The following is a 10,600-nucleotide window of genomic DNA, read 5'->3' on the forward strand; positions in this document are numbered from 1 at the left end:
GGAACTTGTTTTCCCTCGTTTTTATTTAGGGGTGGTAAACAGTGGCATAGTTACGGGGTGGCGCACCAGGCCGGCGCGTGCCCCCCCCCCCTTCCTCTCTACCCCAAAAACATTTGTATTTTCGCCCCCTCGGTGATAAACGATGCTCTCGAGTGTGTGCTCAGGGTTTGGGACAGGCTGACCCTTACATTGACATAAGATCTTGTCCTATACTCGGTAATTTACCTCTACAGGTGCCACTACACGCGATGAAGGCAGATCCGGGGTGTGTGTTGCCATAGAGTTTCCCAAAATTAACTAGAGAGGACTCTGGCGATCGTTCAGTCACCGTGAGAATGATGGGTAGTACACACAATTGCCTTGTCTTCGTGCTTGCGGGCGGCGACTCATACTTGCGGCTTCGTTTATTGCTGTGTTTCAGTTTTGTTTTGAAAGAAAGATTCACCCCTTTTGAACTTTGTGACCGGATTCGGAAAGGTAAGTCTAAAACAATAAGGTGGTTAAATGCCAGCGCTGAACATTTGCTCATTTTTGTTTCGTAAGAAAACAGCTTCAAGGCACACGAACACACACGGAGCCAAAAGCAGTCCCGAAGTACGAAGATTAGACAAATGTGTGTACTACCCATCGTTCCCATGCTCGCTGAGGCGCCTTGCGTTGCAGCTCCAATAGACACTAGCGCCAGAGTTTCTTCTAGTGTATGTTAGGAAACTCTATGCGTGTTGCAGGCATGATTATGCTCGCAACTGGAATGCACTCGTATGCTGGAGTAATCCAACACCAGACATATGATCACTTCACGCAAACAGTGGGTGGCGCCAGGATTGAAAAATAGCAATATATGTGGATGACATCAACCTTTGGGCCGGAAGGGGTTCCCCATCAGAAATACAACACACGCTGCAGTCGGCTATTGACACGACTTCTCGATACCTTGAAGAAAAAGGGCTCACTCTTTCCAGTGCCAAATCTGAGTTTATCGTCGCTAACAAACGGGTAGCTTCCAAACGCTCAGGAAGACCGGCAACTCGTTACACTCTCCATACAAAATGACCCTATTCCAAGGAAGCCCTGCATCAAAGTGCTAGGCTTCTGGTCGCAAGATTAAGGCAAGTCAAAGGAGTGGCTCCGACATACAATACAGCAGTTACAGCAAGTACACCGTCTTTTGAAACGCACAGCGCGAAAGTTGAGAGGCATCAAAGAACACCAACCCAGGCACATGACCCCAGCTTTAGCCATTCCCCGTCTCACGTATCAATATCCATATAGTGACATCACCAAGACCCGAAAATCGAAGCTCGAGACCCTGCTTCGTCAGATTTCTTGCGCGATACTGGGTACCCCTCATTATGCAAAGTCTGATAGGGTTCAAGGAACCGCGATCCTACCAAAACTCGATGAGTTGGCCCAAATTCAACGTGAAGCACAATTCACGCGTCTCAAACATTCCGCACAAGGATACGCCCTGCTTCGTGAATTAGGCTTCGACATATCTGCACCTGTCACATTTGAAACAACCCGGCCCCCTTGGGCGACACTCGACCAGATCACCGTCGAACCAGTTCCGCGGCACATGGTTCGAGATAACCAAACAGGACGACGTAAATCACGAGTGCAACATCTCCAAGAAACCACAAGAGAGTGGATCTTGTACACGGATGCATCTCCGTCTCATACCGGCGAGGGTTTTCGAACGTGAATAGCTTCCGATGGACTACCACTGTCATGGGGCTTCCATTACAACATTAGTACGTAATGCATTGCAGAAATCACGGCCATAGTGGAAGCAGTTACCATGCCCCATCCAAATGCGCGTAATTTACTGATACGCACAGATACCCAAACTGCCTGTCGAGCTCTCGCGACAGGTGACATTCCAGACGCGCATCACAACAAACTTATGAAGCACTTAGCTGACCACCCTTCGTTACGTGTTTGTATACAGTGGATACCTGGTCACTCGGGGATCCGAGGGAATGAAGTGGCACACGCCATGCCCTGCGTAAATCTCCCAGGCCCTCCTCTGTGGTGGACGGATTCTCTGAAACGCACCTAATTACTTGCTATGGCACGTTTAAAGAGGCGCGAACGATTAGATGAGATGTGCAACAATCGCAGAGTTTATCCCGATCCTCCTCATTTCATGACGAGACGCGAGACATCCCTGATAAGGCGTGCCCAAACTCACTCTTTAATCACACCACACATTCAACACTACATACAAGGAAAAGACGGATCATCTGCTTGCATGACATGTGGTAGCTTCCCGGATAATGCTCACGTTATGTGGGATTGTCCGGGTGGTCGCGCAACCTTGGCAGAGAGCCTCAAGCACATACCTATAAATTTAAGACCTGCGACCCTGGAGGAGTGGCTGGCGGACTCCTCGCCGGACATCATGAAGACACTGCTCCATCAATTGCAACTTCTAGGTCTGTCTGATGGATAGGCTTTTTTTCAGTAGGCCTGGACTGGGTTTTTTTTATTTTTAAATAAATTTGTTCTCTATGTCTAGACTTTCTTATAGACTACCTTATCTTAGACATGTGGGCACCATCACCCTGAGCTGTAGAGGAGCAGGAGGATGCAACTTTATTAAAAGAACTTTCATGGGTTGCGAGCTGGCCGATTGTCTGCGGCGACCCCTTGTGCCCACGCAATCACTGCTTTCAGCAGTTTTTTGTCGGGGGACCGTAATAAGGTCTCCCTCGTCGTTTCGGAGGGAGCTGGCAGAAACTCTCGGTATGGGGAAGGCCCTCGCATTCCCAGAGGATGTAACTTTGGTTTGCTATGACATTTTTGTCACAATTTTTGCATGTTGAGTCAACCTCTCCACCTGTGAATATCGCTAAGCGGTGAGGAGTGGTTAGGCTGTTCGTTTGAACTCGGAGGAGGATAGTGGTCTGCGCTCTTGCGAGGTTGCTGTGTGGTATGGGATATAATGTCCTGTCATTTTTATACATATTCGTAAGTTTGTTATAGGAGGTCACTGGCTCTCCTATCGGAGAGCCCGATTCCAATGAAAGCGCGACCCCGTTCACTAACCCTCTGGCCACTTTATCGGCTTCCTCGTTACCGAGTGTGATGTGAATTATTATGCAATGAAACAACGGATGCTCCAATTCTGTCGTTTTCGTATGCATCAACATGGAGGCACTGAAACCCCTCTGTTGAAGTCTGTAGACCGCAAGCGAAGGGCCTCTATCTGTGGTCATGCGCTTCCAAGTGTAGCGCCTCCTCAATTTTATCCATGTCAGGCAGATGCGCCCGATTCAGCCATTCACCGCCCTCTCAATTAACCCTTTCCTGCTCTCACCCATCGTCTAGACTTCGCATGTGCTTTTCGGTCATGGGGAAGAGAGCACGTCATGCAGTGCCTCACGACGGGATTGATATAGCGTGGTTTTTCGTTCAGTTGTGTACAGATTTGTGGGATGGTGTCTTGCATTCCTCGTGACCACAATGTTGGCGATAGCGCTGGCTCTGTAAGGGATGAGATGTTTTCACGTAGTGGGTCATGGTTCATTGTGCTACGCGGGCAACCAATAGGGACGCGTCACAGTGACGCCGTGACGCGATCCCATTGCTCAGCTCAGCTTCGTACGCGTCACGGCGACGCCGTGTACGGCGCTGAGCTCCACACCACGCACACGCAAATACGAGCATCACTTGTCACCGTCGCAAGCAAGCTCTCTACTCTTCAAAAACTTCAAGCGTAGCCGTCACACTGCATGCTTTCTTGATAGCCTGCAGCATTTCCTTAAAAATTGTAGTGTTTTAATCATGCACATGAATTTACGTAAATCCACGCTTTGAATAAATTGCGTTTTTTTGTCGACGCATAATGCTTGCTCCCCTGCCTTATGTTTTACCAGCAGGTCGTAGGATTGAATCCCAGCCACGGTGGTAGCATTTTTTGATTAAAGCTAAAATGCTTAATTAAGGCCCGCGTGCTTTGATTTTGTTCCGCGTTGAAGAACTCCAGAAAGTCGAATATTCCAGGGCCCTCCACTATGGCATCTTTAACATTTATATAGTGGTTTAGGGACGACAAACTCAAACAACTGTTCTTATTGCGTTTTTTCTTCACCAAGAGTTGCGTCATTACGCTAACCTTAGCATCAACCAACCAGTCTAACATATTTTATTACGACACTTCAGATGACCGAATTCGATCTCCATAATGCAAAACTGACTTTTTTTTTTTTTAGAATCTCTCCGAACAAATTTCGATACTCTGGATAGCGAGGACGTTGAGTTTTATAATGCGCCGTCCGCTTTGCCAAGGTAAAAAGGACCCTTGTCACAAATAGTTACAGCCTACAAAATTGGCCGAAATCTTTGCAAATGAGCAGATAATGTTTTATTTCACAATGCCGGTAGTCATCCTGAACTCGTGCAAGTGCAAGACGTATCGATGGGTGCTTTTTAACGTCATCATGCTTCCACGAAAAATTCAACCAAGGAGTTGACTAAACTTCAGCTTCATCATTTGTTGTGAGGAGCTTCTCATCCTGTGACATGCACTTTCGTGATCCTTCACAAGTTCTCAATGTAACCTAGAAAGGAAGCACAATTTTTCTTACTAGAAATTTGTCTTAGCTACAGTGACGCAATTCATTGGGCACTTGCTGCCCCAGTCACAACAGAACTTTGATTAACAGTGTTGAGAAATTTGTGCGCCGTGAAAGAAAACAAAGAAACATAAAACTAATATTGAATAAGGCACGAGCAATACTTTTTATGGCAGACTTATTTTGGAGTTTATTATTATGCTTTCCTAAACACCCATGAATATCTTCCTTATAACATCAGGCAACGCTGTGTATGTTACAAATGTTTTTTTTTATTTCACATTGTACACCCATTTGAACAAAAGTGAGCGCCCAACGCATTTGACACATGTTTAATTACAAATGTTTTTTTATTTCACATTGTACACCCATTTGAACAAAAGTGAGCGCCCAACGCATTTGACACATGTTTAGACTGGATAAACTAGACCGTGCGACTGCACCACGTTACTGCGTGATACACTTGATACGTTCACCACGTTCTCTAGAGCAAATTTCATGCCATACTTTTACATCTCAGAGTATAGCAGTTGCTTTAGTGGTCTAAACCTTGCTGTTGAAGAACGAATGAAGTGGCATGATTTCATGATCAGGGGTCACGATGCATCGCTGCACCCGCCACCTAACCACGTGCCGAAGTCCTCAGAAGAAGACCAGAAGTCGCACCGTGCTAAAATGTGTTAAGTTCGAATCGCTTAAGGGGACCAGTCTGTCGTATGCTGTCGGCCACCGAATCAGCCACCGAACCGTGGCCGATTCGGTTGCCGTCTCCACCTCCGAGAGCACGGCGTTGACATTGTCAACACAAGAGAAACAACCGGAGTGGTCGTGGCGTGATCGCCTGACACCACTCAACGACATTACACAACAGTACAGACGAAACAGACGCAAATACTCACCACCACTCAAAAAATTGAAGAAAAGACAGGCCGCAACTCCGAGATAATTGCAAACCAATACGTACCCCAGCCCTGCGATCCTACGCCTGTGTTATTCAGGCCTATGCCCGACGGACGCTTGTAAAGTGAGCGGGGAAAGTGCCACATCGCGGCTCATTCTTTGGGGGTGTGCCGGAGAAGCTAATACCGCTGCCGCCGCTCCCTTCGCGCGCGACGCATGTCAGGCAGGGACGAACTCTGAGACAATCACTCTCCTCCATATCCTCTCCAAAGTGTCCCGCCATACTCTCCCAAGTGTTCATAAGGCTTTTTTTTTTTAAAGCCTCTCTACAACGTTCACGGTGCGGCCACTGGTCCTATACCACGCCTCGCGTCACTTTCCTATCAAGAGTGCTATGTAACTCTGATAACACATACGATGTTCGTGGTGACCTGATAGGCGGGTGAGGAGAGTGCGTGGCGCGGCGGCTTGGTTAAAAGATTGGCGTTACTTTCCTAAATACATCCAGGGACTTTAGGGTCATCTGGCAAGCCTAAGAGGCCGCCCGGGTCCAAGGACTTCAAGCGGTCCCCTGAGGCACCACCGTCATGATCGACGAAGGGGGAAATTACAGAGGTTCTCTCTTCGCCCACCTCGCACGAACGAAATTACCGGATTTAAAACAAAGTTTATTCATTCACTTGTTGGACAGCACTTGTACCATCTACTTACTAGTGTTTTCGTGTCTTTTTTTTTTGGGGGGGGGGGGGGGCTGCTGATCTTGATGAGTTTGTACCAAGTAGCCCAATTTGCTACTTGTCCCGTCACGGTGGTCTAGTGATTGAGGTACTCGGCTGCTGAACCACAGGTCGCGGGATAAAATCCCGGTGGTGGCGGCTGCATTTCCGATGGAGGCGGAAATGTTGTAGGCCCGTGTGCTTAGATTTCGGTGCACGTTGAAGAACCCCAGGTGGTCTGAATTCCCGGGTCCACTACACGTCTCTCATATTCATATGGTGGTTTTGAGACGTTAAACCCCACATACCATCCTCATCAATTTGCTACTTTACTCTAGCATTGCAACCATGAACTAAGCAACAACCGAGCCTCATTCAAAATGTTTGTAGAGAGATATTTCAAGTGGACGAGCCCCTCGTCCCAAACGGTTTGGGCACAGTCTAGCAAGGACGAGCTGGGCTCATTCAAAACTATTAAGGGGTTAAGAAAGCTATCCAGGAATGCGATACCACGACCTAACAGTGATCACTTCGGCTAGCTAGTCGTTGTGTCATTATCACTGGTGGAACAAAAATAGACACCTGTTAAAGAGACAGGCGCTATCTTTCTAGCACCTGTCCCTTTTGTTTATAAACAGTGTTTCTTCTGCTCGTAACAAATTAGCACTTCATATAAAGGGAATAGTTGTTACAAGAAGTGTAACTCAGACGTGTAGGCAAAAGAACGGGTTCAAGTGAGATAAAAAGTCACTTCTTTACTCATCCTCTTCTTTCAGACTTCGCCGCAGCGTAGCGCCGTCCACACACGCTCGCTTGCAGGCTTCGTCAGAGGAGAAGCGGTTGGAGCCGATGAGGCAGCGGTGCGTCAGCAGAGTCGCCGCCGACGAGCGGACGCATCGCACGTGACCATCAACGCCGGGCGACACGTCGGCAAAGAACGGGAACCGCAGGACATTGGAGTCACACGTGACTCCGTCTCCGGGTCCCCTACACTTTCCCTGGCGATCGCTATCACCCAGAAGCTGGGGCGATGAGCAGCGATCCACACATTCGTTCAGGCTTCCGAAGATATCGCTGTCGTCGGAGCTTGGGCATCGGCCCTTGGGAAAGTCCCACGGCCGACATCGCTGACCATCGAAAACCCACCAACTGGACTTGACATCTTGTCTATTCAAAAGAAAAAATATGCACAGAAGCAAAGAAGGTGCCAACTGGTGAACTTGTGAAGACAGGTGAACACAGCACATCATAATTAGCACAAAATATATGCATGCGCGAGAAGGCTGTCCGTTGTTTTTCTCAGACCGGCTGTCATCCAACCGCCTAATGCAAAAAAGCTCTCGAAAGCGCAGCCGCCATCTACTTATAGGACAAGCAGTCATTCAGTTTCCATTCGAGTCTAGAGCTGTACCATGTTACATCCTAATTTCTTTTATTTATTCACCAATTCCAAAGACCATCATGAACCCTTTGCAGGGGGGGGCATATAAGCAGCGCACGAAGCTATAACAGAAAAATGACAATCAGGCCCATGAGAAAAACAAAGGCAAAGAATGCAAGACTGAGTGCGATAATTGAAATCATAGAACAGACGTTTATATTTCGTGTTCTAAGTCATTCGTATCGAAAACAGAAGAGGATGGAGCAATTCAACCTTACCGACTCGTAGGAAGAAAGTTCTGCTTAATTACTTGGATTAAATAGTCAGTAGACAATCAGAGCCCATCCTTGTGATTTCTTTATTTTATGTTGGCAGTCTTAATATCAAATTCAGTAACATTTTAGCACCTGTACAGTGAAGTGCCTCTTTTAAACACCCAATTATGCAGTACACCTTCCCAAAGAAGTAATTTTAGCCCCGCCGCAGTGGTCTAGTGGCAAAGGTACTCGGCTGCTGACCCACAGGTCACGGGATCAAATCCCGGCTGCGGCGGCTGCATTCCCGATGGAGGCGGAGATGATGTAGGGGCGTGTGCTCAGGTTTGGGTGCACGTCAAAGAACCCCAGGTGGTCGAAATTTCCGGAACCCTCTACTACAGTGTCTCTCATAATCATAAGGTGGTTTTGGGACGTTACCAATCAATCAATCAAAAAAGTAATTTTGAATAATACATGTCTAAAACACGTCTTCTGCAACGATGTATTGGTAAGTACGAATGATCCTGACATCGAACGGTGTTATACACCACTTCGCTGTGTGCAGCTTGAATGCTATAGAATTCATAAGAACCATATCATTTTTTTTTGTTTCCGCTTTCGCGGCTAATTTCCTTCATCGCATATTGTGCATATAACGCTAGATGAGGCCAAAAAGAATCCACCAAGTTGTTTGTTAACTAGCAGTGGCGGGTTGTCGGCTCTCTTTGGTAATTTTGTACTAAGGCACGCACCTGTTACACCAGGAGAATAGGGTCTTCTCGAAGCAGGCATCTGATGTCACGTGGGTGTGGACACATTTCTTCTCGCACTCACTGCGCGAGGTGAACCTGTTCGGCGAGTGATTGCAGATGTGCACGTCGTCCACCAGAGTGCGCACACACGAGCGCGTCGTGTGGCGGTAGTAGGCCTCGTGCAGAAACGTCAAACAATACGTGTAGAAGGCCAGGCCGCACTTGTGCTTTGTCTGCGAAAGGTACAAGGCAACGTTTCTTTTCTACTGTGTTCGAGTATTCTTTTCGCTCCCGCTAGAATGAGACCGATGTTTACGAAGCATCCACAAGCGAAGTTTATTGGGAACACCTAATGCAACATAAAAAGCATAATATCTGGGGTTCGACCCATCACACGGTACACCAACTTCTATCACTTTGTCTCCATCAAAATGCCATCGTCTTAGCCTGCATCAAACCTGCGACATTCGAGTCAGTGGCCGAGCACTGTAACCGCTTGCGGTGCACGAAAGCACACAGATGTCCCCGAACCGTCACTTTCTACAAGTACCGACGTCTCGCCTAGAATTCCTGTAATGCGTCTTGGTGTACTAGTTCGTACATGGTCACTGAAATACAAGAACCATTGAAAAAAACATGGCGTAACCCCTATGAAAAAAACGTGTTAAAAGCTTTCCTGTTCCATCGACTTCATCCACCTCGGTTGCACGTCGTTTTGTATTTCGGTAAACTATAACCAATTATATAATATCTCCTGTAAGTAATCGCTTGCATTATCATTCTACGCCTGCTACAAGACAAAGGATTCCACTCAGCAACCAGCCCTGTCCATAAACACTGACGGACCATAGACGACTGACCATAGACCCTCTTACTTTGGCTGTCTGGACGTTTCTGTGGCTTTTTTTTCTAGGCGATTGGTCGTTTTACTTTATTGAACATCAATATTAAAGGACGCGGCTGTGAAGGTGGGCAACGTTGCAGTAATCTTACCGGTCTGCGTATCGGTGCCGACAAGACGTTCCGCCTCGAATGGAAACCTTCTTCCCGTGATAATGCCGCAGGACGTTGCGTGCTCCGACGCTTCGTGGTCGAGGGCTGCCGTGGCAGAGACGCAGAAGTTTGAGTCGGTGCTACGGTACTATTCATTCCTCCTGTTATATTTTCCTCGCTTGATGGTGGTTGCGTGACTTTCATGATCAGTGCGGTGGTTTCTTCTTGCACGTCAGATGCAACCGTTACATTATCGTAAAGACCGCCCAAGGTCATTCCTTCGTAGAGGACCACTCTTTCCTTAGCACTGGATGACGACTCACCTGTGATCACTGTAGTCCGCGATGGGTACGTGGTTCTCTGCACCGACGCGTTGCCCTCGACTGGCGATACAACCACGGGAAGGTTCGGGTCTACCAAGAGCTGCGCCCAATGGTTGCGGGAGAGCGCGGTCCATCGCATGTCCACCACGACCGCAGTGACGCAGGCCACCAGCACCGCAACCAAGAACATCATCAGCGCGTACCGTTGGCAGGGACCCACATCAGCGCACCTCTGCCGGTCTTCGGCTATGGAGCTGACGCGGTGAGACAGCGACGCCTGGTCGAACTCGTAACCAAACGTGGACTGCGAGAAGAGGCGGCTCATGCTGTGCGGGCTGCAGTGGTCTTCTTCGCTCGAATACACCGGCGACACTCTGCGCACGTCACGGAAGCTGCTGATGACGCTCCATTGCCGGCTGCTTGGGTGCGATACGCTTCCGAATTCTACATGCGCCGCCGCTGTATCGTGCTTTGGAAGGCCTTGCGTTGAAGACGATGAGGCCACCTGCGAGACCGTCTCGCTACTTCCGCCGGCGGAAAAGCAAAGTTCCTGCTGAAAAGGGCCCCCAGAAAACCGCCGGTGCGATCTGCATGGCGCAGCGCTTTCTGGTTCTCGCTGTGGAGTCCCTTTTAATGAGCACTCGTCAGTGTTCTTCGGGCTTTGACGAGGGCCTGACGCCATTTCTGAGAAAAGTCCCCGA

General features: G+C 48.3%; 1 protein-coding gene across 1 annotated transcript; it reads right to left on the reverse strand.

Annotated features, from left to right (window-relative positions):
• Positions 1–6,948: 6,948 nt before the first annotated feature.
• LOC142817546 (uncharacterized) lies at positions 6,949–10,600 on the reverse strand. The gene is made up of 3 exons (XM_075894582.1): positions 9,577–10,600; positions 8,584–8,816; positions 6,949–7,360 (listed from the first exon to the last, which is right to left on the reverse strand). Exons 1-3 carry the CDS (start codon positions 10,579–10,581, stop codon positions 6,949–6,951), a joined length of 1,650 nt encoding a protein of 549 aa, XP_075750697.1. The 5' UTR covers positions 10,582–10,600.

The sequence above is a fragment of the Rhipicephalus microplus genome, chromosome 5 (genome assembly GCF_043290135.1).
Source record: "Rhipicephalus microplus isolate Deutch F79 chromosome 5, USDA_Rmic, whole genome shotgun sequence".
Lineage (NCBI taxonomy): Eukaryota > Metazoa > Arthropoda > Arachnida > Ixodida > Ixodidae > Rhipicephalus > Rhipicephalus microplus.